This window comes from Balaenoptera acutorostrata, chromosome 5 (genome assembly GCF_949987535.1).
Source record: "Balaenoptera acutorostrata chromosome 5, mBalAcu1.1, whole genome shotgun sequence".
In the NCBI taxonomy this organism is placed as follows: domain Eukaryota; kingdom Metazoa; phylum Chordata; class Mammalia; order Artiodactyla; family Balaenopteridae; genus Balaenoptera; species Balaenoptera acutorostrata.
This window is the reverse complement of record NC_080068.1, coordinates 9,297,662-9,321,494: the sequence shown is the minus strand read 5'-3', so window position 1 is coordinate 9,321,494 and position 23,833 is coordinate 9,297,662. Positions and strand designations below refer to the sequence as shown.

The window sequence follows — 23,833 nt, the reverse complement described above, 5'->3', positions numbered from 1 at the left end:
TTATATTTAAAATGCAGAGCAAATTCCAAGTCTTGGCTACATCCTCTGGCCTCTGTCTACCTCATTTCCTTCTGTCATGTTGCCCTCTCCCTCCCTCTAAACTAGACCCACACTGGCCTTTCTGTTCTTCCAAAATGTCAAGCTGTCCCACCTCAGGACATTTGCTCTGCTGTCCCCTCTGCCCAGAACAATCATCACTTTCCAGGTTCCATGGCTGACTGATCTTCTCACTCTTTGTTTAAACGTTATAAAGTTCTTATAGAACAACCCTCTCTAGCTAACCTCAACTTCCTCTGTATCCACATCTGTTTATTTCCTTCCTTGACATGATTTGTTATGTTATCTGCTTGTTTACCTCTGTCTTCTCCCTCTTCCTCCTCTTTAGACTGGCAGCTTTATGAAGGCATCTATCATGTCTATTTGTGTCAAGATTTATCTCCAGTGCCTGGCACACAAAAGGTCCTCCCTAAACACACAGAAATACTTGTGGAATAAATGAATCAACATTCTCAAGGGGAGTCCCCTGGCCGTCCACTGATTAGGACTCCGCGCTTCCACTGCAGGGGGCAGGGGTTCCATCCCTGGAGGGGGAACTAAGAGCTCGCATGCCACGCGGTGCAGCCCAACCCCCCAAAAATAAATAAATAAATAACTAAATTTTTTTTAAAAGTGCAAAAACCCCCACACATTCTCAAGGGATCACGAGATGCCTGTTCAGTCACGAAGAACGGTGCACAGTGAGTTTTTCAAAGAATAGCAATGAAACCAGATGCCTTTCATTACCTCCGCCCAGGCAGTGTTGGCATTCCGTTCTGGCTTTCTTAGTTGTCACTACCGCTCCACTGCCCCAAGCGACACACCTCCTCTCCTCAACCCCCTGGCGAGGTACCAAATTTCTCGACCTCACCCACCGCCGAGGCGCTCCCTCATTGGCCAGAGCGCCACGGCCTTCGGAAGGGCCGACATCCCCGCAAGCCACCACTGGCCCAAGCCGACGTCGCTCTGCGATGCGCTGCTGAAAGTCAGCCAAGTCCAACTGCCCTTGCGGGGAGGCTCGGTCCCGTCAGAACCTGTGATTGGCTGCGACCGAGAGCCCGGGAGGCGGGGCGCGCCTCGTTGCTGAGCGCGGATTGGTCGGAGCTGCCATCAGTCAGCGGGAACAGACTTCTCCCCTCTCCATCTGGCAGCTGCCCGAGAAAAATTCTCGAGAATTTCCAGCAGATGAGCCAGTGGCTGTGCTAACTGCTTGCTCCAGCGACTGGAAACATCGGAGAAGGCAGCCTTATTTACAGAAAACCCCTCTCCCGCCCTCCGTTAGCTAATTAAAATTTTTCCAGGGGCATTGCCATCACGAGGTAAGAGCCTGGAGAGTGTACTTCATTTATTTAAGCGTTTATGATACTTACGGACGCGGGCACAGCCCACTGCTCCCGGTCCGCGGAATGGAGGGTAAACGGAGGAGGGTTCCCCAGGGAGGGCAGGGGAGCGGAAATATCTGTTTAGCTCCCCAGCCCTTTCAGTCCGAGCCCGGCGGTCAGTGCCTGGGTTCTCTGTGCGCAGCTTGCTTTCTTTTCGAGGTCTGGAGCAGCATGTCCGGGCGGGGCCCACCTTGGCGGAGCCACCGGCTGCCGGCATTTCCTGCGGAGCCTGCGCGCTCGGCCTGAACTTGACTGCGAGCTGGAGGCTCCTGCCGAGCGAGGGTGGTGGGCCGGGCTGGAAGGAGGGAGGGAACCATGGAAGGGTCGATGGACGGGAAGCAGGGGCCGCCCGCCCTCGCTTGCCTTTAGCGAGGCCCCGAGTCGCCTAGCCCCAACCCGCGGACGCGAGGATGCTGCGGGGGTCAGCGCCTTGTCGCCGCTGCAGCTGCGGCCGGGCCGAGGGAGACGTGGCGGCGTCCGGAATCTGTCCGCGGAGACTGTGGTTGGGAGGCGGGGACCGGGCGGCGGAAGGTGCGCGAGGGAACCCAGCCGGCCGCAGTGCTGCGCGCGGCGCCGGCGGGAAGCTGCGCTCGCTGCGGTGTATCGCCCTGGGTCGCTCAGCTGTCCGGGCCAGCGAGCCAAGCCCAGGATCCCGAAATGTCCAAGGGTGAGCTTTTCAGGGGATCGGAGGAGAGAAGGATGCAGAGCCCTGGCTGGGGTCGATCTGAGGACGTGGGTCTTGCTTTGCCAAGAGCGCACTATAATCTCAAGGCCTTGAGGCTGCTGACGTCTTCTTTCGCAGCCGCTGTCTGTAGATTAGAGATTTCCCAGGAGATGACAAAGGCGAGACTCCGGGTGGCAACAGCCAGGGAATTTGGAGTCTCTAAAACTCCACCGGCCTTTCTGAGCTTCAGACTGGGAGCCTCTCCGGTCCTTGCACATTCCGCCAGTGCGGAGGAAAGAAGGAGGTGGTCGGCGCTTTCAGAATTGGGCAGCTAAGGTGACAGATTATGATGGTCTTGAAAGACAGCGATAGTGTCGTAGTCTAGGGGAAAAAAAGTCTCAGTTATAATTTTTCAGGATTTTTTTCTTGCAACCTTAGTCGGTTTCTGTTGTTCACCAACACAGGCACCTACTTCCCTTGACTGGAATCTTAGAGAAGAGGGAGAGGGGGATAGGTGCTGGTGATAGAACGTAAAGGAAATTTCTTCTTCTTTATTTTTTAAATTTACTGAAAATTTAATGTGTAGATCTCACCGTTGTATTAGGTGCTCTAGAGGAAATGAAAAAGGATAAAATACACACCTTATACTCAGTTGTTCTGGAAAATTCTTCTTAAATGAACGTTTGGAATATGGTCTGTATCCACATTAACTGAAATGTTTTACAAGGTATTTATGGAATTAGAATGATGAATACTTTTCATTGCTCCCATGTTCTTTTCTCTATTCACACATCCAAATACGTATGTTCACATCAAACCTAAGAGGAGTCATTGGAGGTTTCTGTTGTTTTTGTTTCCTCCCTCATGTAGACTAGTAGATTTTCTTTCCTTCCTCCTAGCAGGGTACTGGTAAAGAGGATATTGGAGTCCAAATTTCCTGAAATACATTCTGGAGGTTTCCATAATATTTGAATTGATTGGGATGAATTTTTTTTTCTAGAGTGGTTAAAGAATTATTTTAAGAATATTAAAATTAACTGTGTTTCCTTTGTATAAGTTACTGATATAAAGATACCTGAGTGCCACTTTATAATGGGCAAATGTGAATACTTCGTTAAATATTTTTGCTAGAGGGATAAATCTAAGCAAGTTTCAGTAGTACTGATCCTTAGAACTCCTGAGTAATTTTGGCATGTGCTTAACATGACAGCAATAAACTGCACTTTTTACCTGCTTTCAACAGTCAGGAGCAGTTTAACTCAAATCCCAAGTGCACGCTGCTGCCAGAGGCTGTGAGCGCCTCCGTTTTCCAAAAGTACATTTGGACAGCTCCAAGGTGTTTAAATCATTGCGGGATTATAAAATTGGAATAAGATGAAAATGTAAAATAGGCATAGCAGTCTTGTAGCTGTATATGTGGCTTTTCTTCATCACTCCCCCCCGCCTTTTATTTTTAAACAAAGTATACTTCAAAAGTTTACTACAAACCAAATGCCTTTTTTTTTTTTTTTTTTTCCCTTTCTGATGCTTTTCACCTGAGATTTCCTACTCCCAGGACGTGGCTTTTCACCAGCGCTCCACTGTGGAATCTCTATGTCTACTCTTGTGGACTCACAACTTATTTCATTTAACCCTCTTTGCTGAGAATCCCCCCTGCTAGTCAGTGTTGTTCAATCAGGGGTCAACTTTGTTCAATTGTCAGAGTTCTATGTCAGGACTTCAGAGTATTAGATTAACCAAAGCATTGAGGAGGAGGAAGATGGAGGCCTGGTCACACAAATGAATGTTAAAATGATGAAAATGGAAAGTATTTTCAGCGTTTATTTATTGTCAGTATGTAGAATATATGCAGGTTCACACTCACACGTTTTAAAAAATTCATGTGATTAAAGTAAATCATGAGCCATACATTTTGTTTTGATAGGGGTGTAAAAAAGAATTTGGAAAACAGTTTGGCCTAGGTGGAAGACTGTCCATTTTTTCCCCTTATGTTATATGACTATTAGTATAGCTAGGCTGCTTATATAAATAACCTGCTATGTAGCTAGGATTCCAATCAAGTTATTTGTCTTTATTTTCTTGCTTAGCCTAGTTTTTAAATTTTATTTTTGCTAGTAGAATATAATGTGCAGCATAATGTGTTCTTGGGCTCTTGGTTCATTTAACTTTTCCTCTGACATTTTTGTGTCTTCAAATGTCTTTCAAGCAGAATTACTTCTGCCCTTTGACTCTTCTGGATTACCTTGACTTTCAAAGACTGAATGTAAATGTTCAAATGAAAATAAGCTAGCCTTGATTTCCAATTGAGAGATTGACATAAAGGGTTCCTGAATAACTATTTTTGGTTTGCAGGACGATAAACCCATGCCCATTTTTAATTGCTGAACTGACATATAATACAAATATTTCTTAGGTGTTTGTCAGTTTGTTCTCTACCCTTTTTGTTACAAAGAACACTTTTTTTTTAAGGCTTTTGTTTTTTCCCCACAGTATAAATTCTACTTGCTAGTCAGAGCCTCGTCATTTCCAGGGCATGGGTGGGGGTGGGCTATGATGGCTGATTTGTAGTTTGAAGCTCTGAAGGAAACTTCTTGATGTGCAGGTTTAATTCAAAGTTGTTCTTTAGCTTGGGAACACAGGTCCTCTTTGAGTTGTTCCCTCAGATTAGTAATGATTTAGTTATATTGCGTAAGGCGAAGGAGACTGAACCACTTCTTTAGACACTCGCCTGCTTGCGTAAGTGACGCCGACCTTGTTTTGTAAACTGGCAATATATCTGGGTTACATTTCATCTACCCCAATAGCCAATAGTATGCCTTAAAGTAAATATTTTCCTGTGACTATTCTGCTTACTATCTGAGATGATTGTATAAATAAGGAAGGAGGAAGGAGGCCAGGTTGAAGACTGATTTTACTTTATGCAGGCTTCAAGAAACTGCTCAAGGTGCATGTTTTCATTCTTAAATAATGTTTCCAGTGGATATATGTTCCCTGATATGAGTGCAGCTCTGTTCATTTTATTTATTTTACTTTTGGAAGAGAGAGAGAGAGAGAGAAAAGACAAGAGTATCCTAGAAGAGCTGCAGAAAACTTAATATTTACTAGTTTGGAATTCTAGAACTCTTGCTTAAAGTAGGTGTGTCACTACAGAGTGGCACAAGGCTGAGTATGGTGTACATGCTTTGGACTGAAGCCAAAAGAATAGTACTTTGCTAATTTCTGGTGCACTCTTCAAATGTGAATGTTTTCTAATAAACATATTTAAAGTTTTATTTTTTCTATAACATAAAAGCTGCTTTGTGAATTATCTCCATCAAGAATTAGTACTTGGTTCTCTTACTTGCTAGATTGTATTATACTTTGAAAGTTCTCCACAAGTTTACCTTTATTTGACACAGTTTTTGGTTTTGAATAACATACAACCTTCAAACAGAAGCAACGGAGTAAACACCTCTTTTTTTGGTAATGGGTTGTGGTTTCCCTCTGATAACCGCAGGTGCTACTTCTCCCCCGACCCCAGTACTGTCATAGAAGAAGTGAGTTTCAGGCTTTAGTACATGCTATTAGCTAAAAGGCCAAGAGGGGACGGCCTCCTAAGTCTTTTGCGACCCATTAATAGTGTGGGAGGCCGTTTTCCTTCTAAATTCTGAGACGGCAGGGCTCAGATGACTTGCATTGCTTAGGTATCCAAGGGCGTGCTTTGGAACCTCATTCGTTCCTTCTGCTGCTTTACTTACTGAAAGGAGTAGTGGTCCTTCCTACACACAGCTAGACTGATGTCCAAAAACTTATTTGAAAATGATTGTTTCAAATCTGTAATGCATTTTCTTGTAGATGGGTTCAAGCTGGGCTTTTTGTGTGTGTTCATGTGTGCCTTTTGGGGAGATACATTTTTTTTCAAATTCATTTTTTTATTGTGAAACAATTCTAACGTGCAGTTGAGAATAATATAACACCTGTAATACCCTCCGCCGGCATTATCAAATCGTCACATTGTGCTATTTTTTACAGTTTTTTAATTCATAAAGTAACGGAACGAAACACTATGGAGACGAATTTCTGCTTAGAACCTTATTTGTATGGCAGACTGCCAGAAACAGCCCTTCCTGCAGGGGTGTAGGAATTTCCGCTGCAAACCCCCAGGGGAGGCTTTCGGACAAGCTGCAGCTGTTAATGTAAATGCATAGATCAGTGGCTCATAAATCAGGGCTGCTTGTCGCACGCGCAGTTCCCCCCAGTTCCTGAGATCACACACATGAGAGCTGGCTTATCCTTGTGCCTCTGGCACGTGTTTGCACGAGCCAACTTACATTAACCAGAATAATAAAGTTTAGTTAGTTGAGAAATCTTAAACTGAACTGAGATCCTAGATGGTATCTTTGCCAAAACTTGGGCACTCTCTTGAGTACAAAACTATCATAAATATTCTATTAACCAGTTTTTTTTAAATTTCTAACTCTCGCAAGAGACTTTGTTATTGTTAATATTTTTCCCCACCTTTTCTTCAGAGCAATGGAGTTGATGAAGGGAAGACTATTTAGTTACACCTGTTTTCTATATTCTCGCTACTCAAAAGTGTGGGCCTGCCCGACCAGCAACTTGTGTGCGGGACCAGGGAGCTGGTTTGAAATACGGCATCTCAGGCCTCACCTGACAGACGGAATCAGAATTTACATTTTAGCAAGACCCCCAAGTTATTGTAGGTTGAAGTTGGAGAAGCACTTGTTCTTTGTGAGCTGTGCACATTGTCAAAGTTTTACAGAATTTAAACCCTGTGAATGGGGTAGGTAAATCAATTCTTTTTTGATCCACGATTCTTAGAAGTAGGCTGTTAAGTGCCACCTTCTTTACAGACTTCATTCTTGGTACTATCTAATGATGTATCAGTTACATTTGAGATTACTGATGGAGTCTCTCTCTCTCTCTGTTTCTTTCCACTCAGTTGCATCGTTTTTCTGGAAGGCAGCCCACTGCTGTTCCATTGACCTTTCCCTCATTCCTGAGTCCTCTGGAGTTATGTCAACAGCTGCCTTACTTACTTTGGTTAGAAGTGGTGGGAACCAGGTGCGGAGGAGAGCGCTGCTCAGCGCCCGCCTGCTGCAGGACGACAGGCGGGTGACGCCCACGTGCCACAGCTCCACTTCGGAGACCAGGTGCTCTCGGTTTGACCCTGATGGTAGCGGACGACCAGCCACGTGGGATAATTTTGGCATCTGGGACAACCGCATCGATGAGCCGATTCTGCTGCCGCCCAGCATTAAGTACGGCAAGCCGATTCCCAAAGTCAGCTTGGCGAACGTGGGCTGCGCCTCGCAGATTGGCAAACGAAAAGAGAACGAAGACCGCTTTGGCTTTGCTCAGCTGACAGCCGAAGTCCTGTACTTTGCGGTGTATGATGGCCATGGCGGACCTGCGGCGGCCGACTTCTGTCACACCCACATGGAGAAATGCATCCTGTACGTACAAGTGACACAATGACGTTCACTCTTTGCAGTGTGCCTTATGCTTCCTGTTTAAACTTTCACCTTTTGGCTGAGACATTCACTGTTTTTTGTTTGTTTGTCTGTTTGTTTGATGTATGTACGTAGGTATGTATGGCTGCGTTGGGTCTTCGTTGCTCCGTGCAGGGCTTTCTCTAGTTGCGGCGAGCGGGGGCTACTCTTCGTTGCGGTGCGTGGGCTTCTCATGGTGGTGGCTTCTCTTGTTGCGGAGCACGGGCTCTAGGCGCGCGGGCTTCAGTAGTTGTGGCTCGCGGGCTCAGTAGTTGTGGCGCACGGGCTTAGTTGCTCCGCGGCATGTGGGATCTTCCCGGACCGGGGCTTGAACCCCTTTTCCCCTGCGTTGGCAGGCAGATTCTTAACCACTGTGCCACCAGGGAAGTCCCAACATTCACTGTTAGGGTAGTTATTTGAGTGCTTTCACACTATTGTTTTATGAACAAGCAGTTGCTCAAGCATGCCAGTTATCACAGATGATTATTACCACTTCAGAAATATGTATGTTTTAACAACTCCCTTGGTGAGAGCACTGACCAGAATCTGCAGCACTTGACTTGTGATCATTTCAAGTGAATTAACATAACAAAGTACATGATCTCATGTCCTCTGAGAATCTATGAGTAGCATTTACTCCTATCAGTGCAGGGCACACAGTGCTTCAATAAGTGGTGTGAGTAGCTTGGAATACTTGTTGAAAACAGCTTTAGATGATTGGCATTAGAATGGGGAAAATGCTTTGAATGAGGGTGCTTTGGAGCTCTTTAAAAAGTTTATTTACCGCAATTATTATTAATGTATTTTTGAGGGTCGCACTACTGCTAGAATTAAAAGAGGGGGAGAACATGTGACAGTCATGACCATGTGACTCTTCTTCCCAAGCATAGTTATTCATACCGTTCATCAGTTGATTTATATATATTTTGCCTTATTCCACAAAGGAACTCAGTGGCTTAAATTTAATATAAAGGAACTCTTGACTTCTCAGGGTTGTGATAGTGAGGATTAATTTTTTAAGGATGGAGACTTGGGCTTTTATTTTATTGTTTTTAAAGGCTTACCTCTGTGCCTGATTCTTTCTCAATTTGATTCGTTAATATGTGGATCTTAAGCCTCTGAAAGGCAAGCCACGGAGGTCCATTGTATGGAATGACTGCTAGCTGGAGGGACCAAGAGGAAGGCTAGAAACCTATTGTCAAATGATTGTTTGGGGCTCTTTTTTCCTCTCCACGAAGGGATTTGCTTCCTAAGGAGGAGAACTTGGAAACTGTGTTGACCTTGGCTTTTCTAGAAATAGATAAAGCCTTTGCAAGGCACGCCCACCTGTCTGCTGATGGTAAGTAAAGCAATCTCTTTCCTTACTGTCCTGGGGCATTTCAGGGAAAAAGGAAACACTTTAAGCCCTTTAGGGGTGGGAATTTTAATGTAAGTTTATTTGTAAGGATGCTTATGTTGAAAATGATTTTTTAAATGAAGCATCACTTCAAATGTTATTTGGAATCCAAACTAAATCCACTTTTAAATGAAATGTATTGGAGATTGTTTTAGAAACTGGAGCTCCAAAATGGTTCTGATATAGAATTTCAATTTTAAAAAGATTAAAAAACATTTTTTAATCTGTTTGATTGCTTGTTTTACGGGCAAGAGGTCCGTACTGTGAGAGGGTTTATTTTTTAGAGGAATCTGATGAGCAAGTTCTGAAATTCACTATAGGGTAATCTCATCTAGCCAGAGAATAAATGTCCACACCAGAAGAAAATTGCTAACTGGTCCTCAATAGAAAAGGACAATGGCTAATATTCACTACTCTGTAAAATTAGAAGGAAGATATTTTTTTCTTCCATTTCTTAAAAAAAGCTTGATCTTGCAGCTTTCCTTTGGTAACTAGTTGACATTTTTTTTATTTGTTAAACACAAGGCCATGTCAGCTGAATTTTAGAATTTGTGTACCGTATGACCTTACATTTTGAAAGTAAAATGTTTCTGATTTTGACTAAATTTATCAAAACCATTTCAGGAAAATGTAGCTGATGTGTTTTGGTTAGCTGGCCCCCCAATTTATTGCTCAGAAAGTTAATCTTGAAAACTTCTGCAGCAACCATTTAAATGTATGCATATAGACCTCATAACCGATTTGAAAATGAATCATGCAGTAACATTAATCTGTGTTTTGTTCATCCTTTTGTTTAAAGGAGGTCAAAGTGTACCACAGCAATATTATTTTTATAATTTTCAGTTGGAGTGCGTAGGGCTGGAGATTCTCGCCATTTCACAGATAAGGAAGTGAAACTCAGAGAGAGGTAAAAGGTCAGTTGCAGAGTTAGGGCTGAGGTATTCCTGGCACCCACCGTGGCCTCTCTCATGGGCACATTTAATGATGAGTATTAGAGACGATGGCTCTGGGAGGGGTCTATTTGCCATTTTAAGAAGTTCTTCCTCCTCTTTGTCGAGAACCTTATCACCACCATACTTCTCCAAAAAGCATTAGAGTCCACTCTCTTTTTTTCAGTTCAGGGTTTTATTTTCTCGTTTGTAGATTAGTCAGGCCCATTTTCTCTGCTTCGTTCCTTTGGACTTCTTTCCCGCCTTCCAGCTGGCCCCTCACCTCGTGAAAATAAGGGTTGAGAGACGGTAGATGTTAGCATAAGATTCTGTACTTGCTCCTCGTGGGTAAAACGTACAAAAGTGAAGAGATTCTGTACTGGTTCCCCGTGGGTAAAACACACGAAAGTGAAGAAGACATCAAAACACTTTCTTATAGTTGTATTTTTATAACGCTGAATATTGGTATGCTCTTATCTCATCCATAAGCAGGTCGGCTGTGTATCACACCACGAAGTTTATCGGCCTTAGTGCAGGTGGTGTGCTCCAGCTGTTGTGTAAATAGGTAGAGCTCACTGGGCAAGGTTTTCAGAAAGGAATGTTCAAGTTTACCATGGGAATGTGGCCAACAGTCAAAAACCATTAACCCTTCACGGGTGCAGTCAGCCCTTTTGTAAAGGATCTACTTGACCAAGATGCTTAAAACAGTGATAGATTTGGTATAAAATGTGAGAGTACTCCTTTCATTTATTAAATAATAAATTACAGTTAAAGGGAATTTCGAACTTAGGGAGAGAATTGACTTAACTTGCCTACCTTAAAAGAACCTTTCTAAAGATACCTTTCTCACATCGATTCAGTTGTGCAAAGAAATTAATCATAAAAATGTACTTCATTTCTAATAATGAAATGAAAATGTATTTATTTAACTTAGTTCCTCTGTCACATACTTTGAGTTAATGATCTCAGACCTTTCATAAGATATTCTAAAATGTATTTTTCATTTAATGGCCATTTGCTTGCAAGTATAATGGAGCATGACAGAATGATGCTTCGTGTACTACTAAAAGAAAAAGAAAGGGTCTGTTATGACATTGTTGTTCTTAAGTCTTACTTTGGATGCATTCTTATAGATCAATTAGTCTGTGTGGTTTTTTTTTAAAGTAAGTATTTTGAGAACAACTTTAAATTTATTCTTAATCAGTTGCCAAGGCTTTCAAAGGTGGCAAAAATTGCCTTTTGATATTTGGGGGCTATTTTATCAAATATATTAAAGCCACTAAAGATGGGATGCTGTACGTTGTTTAACCTTTCAATATGTGGATTTAAAAAAAAAAAAGACGTGTACCACTTCCGATTTCAAAGTTATTATTTAAATTAAAAAATTTTTTAGTTTTTAGTAAGAACTGAAGCAGTATCAGTATTATAAGAGCGAATAATATTCTTTTTGGCATAGCTGTGAGTAGGACCGATGCTAGTTAAATAAAATTGTGAAGTAAGTGCAGTTTGCCCTCTCCAATTTCTTTCACCTTTTCTTTTAGCATCAGCTCCATTTTCCCTCCTTGAACCCTTTCTGTGATCAGCTTGAGGGCAGGGGCCATGGCTTATTCATTTTTGAATCTCTAGGGTTCAGCACCCTGTAGAGAGTCTGGAAGGTACTAAATAATTATTTGGACTAAACTGATCTCCACTGCCTACTCTTTCTTACCAAAGTTATTATAACTTATTCCTTGATTATCCTATAGCTGATTTAACCGAATTATTAATATAATGTATATATTTTAATGAGTTATCACTTCTAGGGGGGATTTGAGTTTTGAGTAAGGAAAGCTGAAAAGAGATTGGTTAAACCATAGGAATGAATCACTAATGCTGGAATTTCAGGTAGGGAAGAGTGCCCCATGTCATACTATTAGCTTTCTCAAAAGAAAGTGAAAATAATGAAGTGAAAATAAAACACTCTCTTCTTTTTAAGACTTTCATCCAATATCTGCATAAAATACTTCAAATTATCTCGTTAGCATTTAAAATATTTACTATTTCAGTTTAAAATGGGGGTAGTTTGAGGAGAATAAAATCAGAATGCCACTTATCAAGAAACAGCCCTTAAGAAATTGCTGGCTATTTTTATTGATTTGTTGTAGATGCATTTTCAATTTACCCTTATTTACAAATAGCTAATTTCATCATCATCTTTGAATATTTTGTATTCATTTTATTCCAGTCATGTGTATTTTTACAATTAATGAAACCAGCCAGTAAGTTCAAATGATGTCCCATTAGTCTATTGTTTAATGAACAAATTGTCACTTAAACCAGATGGTAGAAAACTTAGATGATATCCTATATATCCGATAAACTCTTCGAAGTGTTTCTAGATTGCTTAAGATTTGAAAGCAACAAAGCTCCCCAAGAGACAAATGGATCAAAAAGAGAAGACTTGCTCTGACGTTCAGAGTGGGAGACGTTGGTGGCAGCATTGTGAGTCTCATTGGAAACTTCCATGCTCTTCATGTTACTTGATCTCTTTATGGAAGAATTAAACTAAAAAATAACCAGTGTGAGAAATGCAATGTTTTTGATTTCCCTTCTTATGTTGGAGGCAGCCAAAAGCAAAAAAATAGGGACAGCATTGAAGAGATATTCTTATTGTGCTGTTACTGCTTCAACTTGTTACTGATTTAGTGTTTATGATTCATACATGTCTAGAATGCCCATTTTTGATAAACATTGAAACTGTATTGGTTTATACATATTATTTTTTACACAGTTGAATAATTACTAGGGGGGGGTTATACTTTGAAAAGTACAGCTTTACTCTTTATGTTGCCATTCAAAATCTTGATCATTTTTCTTTTGATATATTGACCTGCAACACTGGAGGAAAGAGAGAGCTGCAGAAACTCCCATTTTATGAATTACATAAAATTGTAAACATTCATTAGAGCTCAAGAGCCTTGCTAGCCTTTATTTAAACAATTAATTTAAACTAATCATCTACTCAAAAAATGCCTTCTAGATACTAAAATCCCTGCATTTAGCACCATTAACAAATAAGTCACTCATATCTGGTATAGGAGGTGCTTTGATTCCTTCTTGATTTATATTTAAATCCCAGTAATTTGGTGGTATACTGTAGTTTACATCCTCTCTGGTATGCTTGTCAGATACGAACTATTCAGTGCTCTACCCATGAATTCCCATGAATTTTCCCTTTTGGAACTGAGACAGTTCTGATATTGATACCAAACAAATTTACAGTGCATTTTTTTCAACTCAGTAAAGGTACTGATTTACTCTTCAAGACTGACTGGCTGACTGTGTGTGTGTGTGCATGAGTATGTAGATGTGTGTCTGTGTCACCACAATATGTGTCTTGGTACACATACATTTGTATATAGGTTTTCCTACCTTGGGAAGCCACAAAACGAAGAAGCGTTGCTCTGTGATGAAAAACAGACTCAACTACAAAATACCATCAACTTGGGCAAACTGAGTTTTGGAATCATTGATTTGGCATCTCCCGGAATATTATATAATTTGCTAGTGAAAGTTTCACCAAAATAAAACCCTTCCCCTTATTTTGCAGCTCTTTCTCTACCCTCCCCTGTGTTGCAGGTTTGTAATGTTTGAGCGCAATTCCTGGGTGAATTTCCTCTTTGCCTCTGTGCGTGTTATTTGTGGCAGAGAACTGTGCCCGGTCAGCAGCTCTAGACCTGGAGCCCGTGGACACTATATGCTGGGCTTCAGTGGAAAGAGAGATCTGCTTAATTTTGTCCCAGGTGAAGGAGTCCAGCGGTTCCTAGCCTGGACTACTGGAAGGTTCCCACATCCTGTTTGTCCCATTAGTTGAGATGACTTGCAGTAGAAAATGTCCAGTGAGTGTTAAGAACTTATTGAAAGATGTCTTAGTTTTATAGTTTTGTTGTTAGGGAAAAAAGTGAGAATTTTTACTTCCATGTTAAATGCAAATAAATGCTGATTTAATATTTATATTCTTAGATGCTTAGCAAACCAGAATCAACAGTTTTGAAAACTTTCCCATACATCCTGGGATTTTGGAACTGTGAAGTTGGGTTGGTTAAAAACTCAAGCTCTTTTAAATTTCCATATGGCAGAGCCATAAATTATAATCCTAAGCAGCTAAACTTGAAGTTTTCGTTTATGAAGTTTTAACTCTTGTTGTAGCCAATGAAAAACCACTTTTAAGAAAAAGCTGCTCCTGGGACTTCCCTGGTGGTTAAGACTCCGAGCTTGCACCACAGGGAACACCAGTTCGATCCCTAGTCAGGGAACTAAGATGCCACATGCTGCTGTGTAGCACGGCCAAAAAAAAAAAAGAAAGAAAAAGAAAAAAGCTGCTCCTGACAGTTTAAACAAAGGAGAATACTAAACTCCCTGGACGGGTAGCATCTGAGTAAACGCCTGTGTTTTCTCGCCTGGCTCTTCTAATCATTTGAAAAGATTACAGAGGTGAAACTGTAAAGCTTCCCTTGTATAATGTTCTAGGACACTCACAAGTTGACATTTGTAATATCAACATCACTGATACGCTAAAACGTCTGTGTTGTACAACAACGACATGTAATGTATTTTAGTTTTGCCAAGATGATACTACTTTGGCACAGCAGTTCCAAAATCAAAAGAGATAAATGGGAAGATAGTGCAACCTATAAATGCTCGTTCTCCATAAAGTAAATTCGGCACGGATATAGAAGATTAAGCAGGGATTATTCATGTTTTTTTCCATTTTCCTCTTCTGATTAAAGCAGGCATTTTAATATACTGATTGGAAAATACATGCATATATATCTTTCCAAAATGCATTACTGCTGTTTTTAAAATTGTCTTAAAAAAAAAATGGGAAAGACTGAGCCTCAGTCAGTCAACAGCACTTCATTTTTCCTAAATCTGCCTTTGAAGTCAAAATCATCTTTAGATGATCACCTGAATATTTTACTTAGATGCTTTAAAGAATTAACCATGTTACTGAAGATAATACCTGCTTTAAATGCTATCTTTTTTGGTTTTTTCAATTTCCTTTCCTTTTTAGCCCATAATTTCACAGTATTCTCACTTTGACAAGGCTCAATGCACCCTCAAAAACTTTAACAAGTGGTAAAGAACTTAGGGCAGACACTGTTAGAATACACCAAAGAAAGATGCAAAAATGCACTTTGGATTGGATGGAGGAAATAGCGGTGACCTCCAGCCAGGCAACATGTAATTTTGTTATTGGTCAGAGGAAATTAATATTCTTGGAGTGCTCTGGGCCCAGGGCTTGACCACAGGACTGGCACTTGGCAGTACTGTCCTGCATTTGGGGACAGACTGATTGTTTTAGATCCCGCTGGAACTACAAGTGTGAACTATACCAAGTTTATGGGAAACTAGAATGAATTTCGTTCCCTGCCCTCCAGATTTACTCCTAATATAATGATGGCTGTACCTTTGTTTCATGTCTGGGGAGGACAAAGAAGAAAAGAATGTGGACCTTTGACCATTTTAGGATTTTTTTTTTTTTTTTTGGTGAACATTTGTAAAATTAAAACAGGTGTAGAAGGAAAGAATATAAAATATAGTACTTGAAGAGCCCATGGTGCACTTGACATATCTTGCTTATTTAAGCCTGTTAACTGATAATAATTTCACACGATAGGGGTACGAAATGGAAGAAAAAAGCTGAGTGTATAGATCTTAGAAAAAGTTGGCTTGCCTGAATGGGCTCTGTAGACCCAAATCATCCTGCCATATTAGCCAATCTAATTAAAATGTAATACCCTTAATCCCAACACCTGATGTACACACAAAGGAGTCATAATGATCCATCCAAGTGAACCCCACTGTATAGAAATGGAAGCCATTTGGAGACAGTGATGCACTTTTTACCAAATTAGGTGGCAACGTTTTCTGTTTGCGTGGAGCCTTGTTACTGAATAAAATACCTCTTTCTCTGCATGCTCTTACTGACCTAGTTCATTTGCATTTTATTTGCCTAGCTCTAGTTAAAGTAGAATGATACATTTCAGCATTAGTTTAACATGCCTGTGTTTTATCTTGTGATAAAAAATTCCATACCCAGTCATCGGACTGTCACTGACCTGTACTCTTTTTCATCATGTTTGCAGCGACCCTTCTGACCTCTGGGACTACTGCAACAGTAGCCCTTTTGCGAGATGGTATTGAACTGGTTGTAGCCAGTGTTGGGGATAGCCGAGCTATTTTGTGCAGAAAAGGAAAACCCATGAAGCTGACAATCGACCATACTCCAGAAAGAAAAGATGAAAAAGAAAGGTACCACCTCCACTGGTCAATCTTTCTATAAGGATGGTATTCATATCGTTCAAGATAGAAATAAAACCTTGCATTTTAAACTGATTTTATGCTTAAGTTTAACGGAGCCTAGGTTTTCTGGGTATCATAGCATAGTCTTTTAACTTTTTTTGACCAGGATTAAGAAATGTGGCGGTTTTGTAGCTTGGAATAGTTTGGGACAGCCTCACGTGAATGGCAGGCTCGCGATGACCAGGAGTCTTGGAGATCTGGATCTTAAAACCAGCGGTGTGATAGCAGAACCGGAAACAAAGAGGATTAAGGTAAGAAAGGACGTGCAAACCCTTGATACACAGGCGAGGAATGAATGCAGGATTGTCTCCAGCCGCAGGCTTTCTTGGAAGCCTTAACTGAAGCCAGAGTGACTTTTATTCTTAGTTTTTGAAAAAATATCTATTTATTTATTTATTTATTGTTTTGGGGCTGCGTCGGGTCTTACTTGTGGCACTTGGGATCTTTTCGTTGCGGCACGCAGGCTCTTCCTCGCGGTGCCTGGGCTCCTCTCTCGTTGTGGCGCTCGGGCTGCAGAGAGCATGGTGTCAGTAGTTGCGGCGCACGGGCTTAGTTGCCCCGCGGCATGCGGGATCTCAGTTCCCCGACCAGGGATTGAACCCGCATCCCCTGCATTGGAAGGCGGATTCTTAACCACTGGACCGCCAGGGAGGTCCCCAGAATGGCTTTTAAGAAGAAGTTATTAATGGAAGGATAGATAAACTTTTCAGGTAAAATAAGATAGTACTTTCCTGGCCTAACGTATGACGAAGTGTTGGCCTTGTCTCACCCTGCTGTGGAATGTGCCCGGAAGCATCACGGAACTGCCCTTCCTCACCTGCACCTCGTCATTCAGCATCAACCTCCCTTGGAAGCTGAGCCTGACTTCCTTTTTCCACCAAGCTAAATAATTGTCCCACCTCTCTTCCTGTGACATCTTCTGCTTGCTACTAATCATTGCCCCCATTACGCTACACTTCCCCAGCATACACCCAGTGGTGAGCTGACACTTCACCTGTGCAACCCCCGCCTGCTCTAGTACCTGGCACATTACAGTGTAGGCTCCCAGTAATGGCAGCAAATGATTGTTAATTTATTGAACAATTTTATGTCTTATAGATATCCCACTTACATTCATTTCGTCTAACAGATACTTACATAGCAGTTTTACTATGTGCCAGGCTCTGTTCAAAATAGCTACTCCTACCCCATTTTACAGAGAAAACAAATCTGGAGCATATACACTTCAACCTACCTATGTTTGCCCAGTTGAAAAAGGTGGGTTTCACACCCAGGAATCCTGGCTCCGGAGACAGTGCTCTCAGCCATTACATCAAGCTGCCTGTCAGCATTTAGCTATCTGGCTTCTTCCTCCATGGTGTTACTAAGTAAATGTTAGGTTTGTCCTCCCTGACTGATGCTAAATGTTGCTATTTTTGCCCTAAATGCAGGCCTTCCATTTTCACTCTGTTTGCCTACAATCTCTGAAACACGGACGACCACTCAGAAAACAGATAAAATTGTTGAACTGTGAAGATTCTTCTAAGGCTGAGCCTAGTTTATAATCCTGTGCGTTTGGTTCTGATTGCAGCTACACCATGCTGATGACAGCTTCCTGGTCCTCACTACAGATGGAATTAACTTCATGGTAAACAGTCAAGAGATTTGTGACTTCGTCAATCAATGCCATGATCCCAGTGAAGCAGCCCACGCAGTTACTGAACAGGTGACAGAGCAGAGCTTCTGCTAGAGAAGTCCCAGGGCGGGGAGGAGAGGACAAAGCCAGGTGCAGGTTTCGGTGCAGCCTGGAGGGGCCACCACTGACTGGAGATTTCTTTGAGATCTTGTGTTTTAGATTTAGTATTACATTGAATTTTTACACTTGACTCCATAATATTTCCAATTAAAAATTTTTTTACAATTCTTCCAAGTAGTTAAGTAAAATTAACATGCCAAGAAAATGAGCTACGTTTATTTTTTGGCTTTGTACACATTTTGAAATGATAGTAACAGCATTGGTAAATTATAACATTAGCAAATTCTAATGTCACCGTGTGTCAGGCACTCTTCTATTCATATGTATTTAACTCATGTAATTAATCATCATGATAACCCTCTGAGGCTGGAGCTAGAATTATCCCTTCTTCACAGAGGAAGAGAGCAGAGGCACAGAGGCCGAGACGTTAAGTAACTTACTCAAGATGGCAAGATTGTCAAACGTTGCAGAACTGGTCTTCAAACCCAGACAGCCGAGCTCCTGAATCCAACCACTAGACCATTTTAAACTAGACTGCTCCACATGAATATCCAATATAGAATCACTATAGCATAGTCAATTTCTGGTTTTGAAAAATGGGTGTGTAAAAACAAACAAATACAAGAAGGTGTATGGGTGAGTGGTATGTCAGTGTGCCAGTCAGAGCTAAAATTTGGAAGCTGGATAATATCCAGTAAAAAAAAATGTAAAATTTCCATGTCTTAATACTCTGTTTGGACAGATAGCTCTTTTTTTTTTTTTTTTACTTTATTTATTTTATTTATTATTTTTGGCCGCATTGGGTCTTCATTGCTGCATGCAGTCTTTCTCCAGTTGTGACGAGCAGGGGCTACTCTTTGCTGTGGTGCACGGGCTTCTCATTGCAATGGCTTCTCTTTGTTGCAGAGCATGGGCTCTAGGTGCGCGGGCTTCAGTAGTTGTGGCTCACAGGATCAGTAGTTGCGGCTCGCGGGCTCAGTAGTTGTGGCTCGCGGGCTCTAGAGCGCAGGCTCAGTAGTTGTGGCGCATGGGCTTAGTTGCTCCGCGGCATGTGGGATCTTCCTGGACCAGGGCTCGAACCCATGTTCCCTGCACTGGCAGGCAGATTCTCAACCATTGCGCCACCAGGGAAGCCCCTATATCACATATTTTTTATCAATCTTTTTCTTCAGAGTTTTGACCTCAGGCTCTGAGGTATTTTTTTTTTAATAAATAAATTTATTTATTTATTTTTGGCTGCGTTGTGTCTTCGTTGTTGTGCGTGGGCTTTCTCTAGTCGCAGCGAGCAGGAACTACTCTTCGTTGTGGTGCGCGGGCTTCTCATTGCGGTGGCTTCTCTTGAGGAGCACGGGCTCTAGGTGCGCAGGCTTCAGTAGTTGTGGCGTGCAGGCTCAGTAGTTGTGGCTCGCGGGCTCTAGAGCGCAGGCTCAATAGTTGTGGCACATGGCTTAGTTGCTCCGCAGCATGTGGGATCTTCCCGGACCAGGGATCGAACCCAGGAAGTCCCAGGCTCTGAGGTCTTTTGAAGTACATTTGCTGTAATCCCAAGCACTTATTAATGCTGACTATATAATTTGCTATTTGCATTAGTTCCTAAAATTGATTTATAATTCCACTGTAGGAAGTTTAGTTTATGCCAATTTTCTGTTTTGTGTAGACTGTAATAAACTTTCTTACAGTTTTCTATCTTTATATACATCCATTTCCTTAGGTTATTATTTCTTTAAGCTAAATTCCTAGGAGCAGAATTGCTAGGTAAGAGCTAACACTGAATCCTTAGCCCTGCATTAGTGCCTATGCTAAATGCTTTACATGTGTTTTCTTCTTCAGGAGCTACATATCTTGTACCTTAGTCCACTGGTGTATTTATTGCCAAAACTGCTACAGTGGCATATAGTTAATACAGTTGTTTGGGACATCAGTTATCCTATATGCAATTGATACAAACCACTGTGAAATAATTGCGTTAGTCACTATGTTTTAAACCAGTTTGGCCTTCCAGAGAAAGGCTGATTCCTTTTTGTACAGACTCTGATTTCCATTGTTCATCTCTTCCTTCCTGCCGTAACTTGCAGGCAATACAGTATGGTACTGAAGATAACACTACTGCAGTAGTAGTGCCTTTTGGTGCTTGGGGAAAATACAAGACCTCTGAAATCAACTTCTCATTCAGCAGAAGCTTCGCCTCCAGTGGACGATGGGCCTGATCACTTGCTGGGACTCGGAGTTTCTGTGCAGTTTTTCACTGATTGTGTCAAGAAACTGATAAGATTTTAAAAAGTCGACTGTACCAAGGTGACCCTAGGACTCACTAGATCAGTACACAAATCACTATAAACTTAGTAACCATCTACATAGTAGTTTTTCATAAGTACCTGTCATATTTATGTTCAACTAACTGTACATAACTCAGTATAAATACGTGTAATTCAGCTATTGTGAATGAGTCTCTGAGTGAGCAAATGAAAAATGGTTTTGATACACTTGCTGAGTGTTAAATTTCTATATGAATTTCTTTTGATCATTTCTGATCTTTATTCATTTGACCAGGTTCTTGGCCTTCAAGTTCTTCAAAACTAGTCAGTATTTTGACAGCTACTCAATGGTTATCTGCAAGTGTTTATTTTTAATAACTGTACCAAGCAGTAAGTATGAAAACTGAGTTCTCTGTTACTGTATTTTGTACTCTGGATCACCTACTGGTGAATGCAACAATGCAAAAGAAATTAATTCAGCTAACATGACACTGCTAAGCTGTATACATATGTACAACAGTGCACTTACGTATTTCAACTGTGTCACCAGGTCTCTCCTGCCCCCAGTCAATTCATTCCTGTTTTTCTGTAGGTAAGAATGCTATATAGCTATGACCCTTCCCTCATATCAGAAAAGAATGTCCAGGCTAAGAGTTCTTTGGTCAAAGCTATACAGAGTTACATACTGACAGTATCAAGTATTTTATATAACGTTTCCATTTGTTATCTCGAATTCTGTTTTGTGTTTTGTATACAGTATGTTTATATCACTTTTTGTATAGAGTAAGCAAGTCGGATAATTTGTCAGTAAAAATAATCCCACATTGACTGATAACTGCTACAGACATAGCTTGAGGTTTATGTCTCCTTTTTCTAAGACTCCTAAGAAAGAATAAATCTTAAAAAAAAAAGCCTTATCTATTCCAGCTTGCTATGTAATTTAGGAGTATAAAACTATATTTCCTTATATCTGTGTGTAAGTTTGCTGTTAAAATGTGACTCTCTAAATGTGTGTATGGAATTACATCTGCAGTTTATTTCTGCGGACAGTGTAAATTTGTTGTATGTGTAGGTGAATGTACATATGTATATTTTAGACTAATGGACAATGAAAGGGAACAATCCTGCATAGCTCCTTCACCAGTTAGCTTTCAATTATTGATATGTTTATCTCTAAGAACTCTTGACAAACTGAGGGAAGTTTCAGAGTGGAGAACCAATGGTTACTGGGAGATAAGGAAATAGATTAAAAATGGCTGTAGGAGATATTTTGTGGTGGGTAACTTATGTGGAAAAACCTAGGAACAGAACAGCATTTGAAGCTACATTGCTATATTGTAATTTGCATATAAAATAATAGGATGTGAGAAAAATACTGAAGTGTTAAGAACAACGTGGAGTTCTGTGGAAACAAAAGAAAAACCAAAACGATAAAGTTGATGTACCTTCAACTCTTAGTTTTCAGGTTGACTTTAAGTTTTACTCAAGGCTTATTAGAAGGAAGAGGGCACAACATCAATATTCACATCTCACCTGTTTGGGAATGGAAGAAAATAAATCTTGAGTTTTCCTGCCTGTATTAATCAGGAATTATCCTTTGGAAAAAAGTGGTATGGAAATATTTCAAGGTTTGTTTTTTTTTTCCAAGAAAGTTTGGTAAAAGAAAGAAAAACATTACAAGAAAGGATACGGTCTCCTCTTCATTGCCTGGGAAGTGAGGAACCAAAGGTAGGCTAAGAAACCTGGAAAACTTTCTCCCTCTTTCTGAGTAGGGTCTTGGGACATAAACATGGAAGCTACATTTAGGAGTATGGAGAGTTTCCAAACTAACAAGCAAACAGAAACTCTAAAGCACAAGATGACCTTCTAAAAATGTAGGTTTTATTTTTGTTTTGAATTCTTCACATTGCTATTCCTCTCTTTTACTTTAAAAAAACAAGCGTGGGAGTGATGTTGTTGACTTCAGAGGTTTAAGAGTCACTGATGCATTGGGCGGATTGCCATCTGTGACAAAGAAGAATTTGTAGGACATGTAGGCCTTGGTCTGGAGTGGATTTTGCTCTGCTCAACCTGAAAGTTTTTAAAACCTGAAACTAGTCAGCTTTGACTAAATCATAAAAACACACTAGTGTCTGTTTTTCAAGCCACAATGTTGAAGTATAACTTATAGATTATTATAATCCATAAAAGATAAGCATACACGTATTAGGCTTCTAAGTCTATTACTGGGAATTACGCAAATAGTAGTGGAACAAAAGGACTGTTCTAAATCGTTTTTTAGTTATAACTGTGAATTTGCCATGTGGCTATTACCATGTGGGTATAGGTATGGTGTAAATTATATTAATGTAATTAAACTTAAATCAATTGTATTTATGTTTGCCTTTCATTTATATGTAGTATATAAATCATCTTTCTAAAATGTGTTGCCTAACTTTATTTGCCATCATTGATTTGGCAAAATCGTCTTAAAATCATTGTGATTTTTCACAAGTATAAATTCTTAAGTACCTTATATATTCAAGTGTAAATGCAGTCCTGCTTTCCATCAACTGTTTGTTACAGACCCTTGTGTTAAGTGCATCAAAGTTTTATGCACTTTTTCTGAAAAAATAAAGTTTTGGCAGGATCAGTTTTGAATTTCTGTACTGTATGATGGGAATTGCTTACTTTGAAGAATTGTTAGCATGTAATTTAAATAGAAATTATTTTTTCTAAGTGGAATTTAATTTTTTTTTAAACCAATCTTGGCAGAGAATGAGTAGGCCTATACTAACTCTTCAGTATCAGACAGGACATTTAGTTTTCTTTCTAAGAATGGACAAGGATTTAATTTCACAGTAATATTATAATAAGAAAATGCTTCAAGGTGCAGTGGGGGAAGGGATGGTTAAAGTTTAACATTGAACCCTTAAACACAAACATGTATTTGTATTTTCCTTTAGCACTTCAGTTCATATACCCGCGTCTGTGCAAAGTGACATAAAATTCTGGTTGGGTTACGTTTTATTGCATTTATTACATTCACTTATCTGGATGACTTCAGCAGAAATAAAAAGTCATGTCTTTAGAAGCCAAACTGTGTGATGACCTGCCTGTTGCTTTTGGCATTTGGAATGAGACCGCTTGACTCTCTGGCAGCTCCCCTTGGTTGTTAGATGGTTGAAATGGTCCACTGATGGTCATATTGCACATTCTAGGCTGTGAAGTCATGGTGTTGTTCCATCTCCAAGAATGACTCTTCTTCCACTGGATTCCTGTACAGAATTTAGCAGTTTGCTGTCTCCCAAATTAGTTTCTGCTAAAGTGCTCTTGTGTACATTTGTTTTATAATTTACCAAAGTACTAATTGGGTGTATAGCACTTCTGGAGTGGGCTGATGTAATTGCTGCTTTGGCCATTGTTTTAAAAGTATGTATTAGAGTAACTGTAAGCATACTAAAATCATATCTCAGTGTTCAAAGCAACATTTAAATAAAGTACATGCATTAAACACTTTAAAATCAAACTGTGTTTATTTGGCATCCAGACTTTCCAATATTTATTATGTGACCCTGTGAACACTGATGTAAAGGAGTCAATGAATGTTTGGAAATTTT

At 40.5% G+C, this 23,833-nt stretch overlaps 1 protein-coding gene across 2 annotated transcripts; it reads left to right on the top strand.

The window, feature by feature from the left end:
• Positions 1 to 1,195: 1,195 nt before the first annotated feature.
• Positions 1,196 to 23,742, top strand: PPM1K (protein phosphatase, Mg2+/Mn2+ dependent 1K). Of its 2 annotated transcripts, none has more exons than XM_007184109.2 (7): positions 1,196 to 1,355; positions 7,025 to 7,538; positions 8,813 to 8,913; positions 16,028 to 16,193; positions 16,351 to 16,495; positions 17,815 to 17,949; positions 20,055 to 23,742. In XM_007184109.2, the coding sequence occupies exons 2-7, from the start codon at positions 7,099 to 7,101 to the stop codon at positions 20,184 to 20,186; spliced, it is 1,119 nt and encodes a 372-aa protein (XP_007184171.1). In that variant the 5' UTR covers positions 1,196 to 1,355; positions 7,025 to 7,098; the 3' UTR covers positions 20,187 to 23,742. The 2 variants fall into 2 exon arrangements, with proteins under 2 accessions (XP_007184171.1, XP_057402387.1); XM_057546404.1 differs by lacking the exon at positions 1,196 to 1,355 and adding an exon at positions 1,726 to 2,085.
• The last annotated feature ends 91 nt before the right edge of the window (positions 23,743 to 23,833 follow it).

Coding starts and splice junctions, on each gene's coding strand:
- PPM1K (XM_057546404.1), top strand. Junction 8,914..16,027: donor CGCCCACCTGTCTGCTGATG/GTAAGTAAAGCA, acceptor TCATGTTTGCAG/CGACCCTTCTGACCTCTGGG. Junction 16,496..17,814: donor CGGAAACAAAGAGGATTAAG/GTAAGAAAGGAC, acceptor TTCTGATTGCAG/CTACACCATGCTGATGACAG.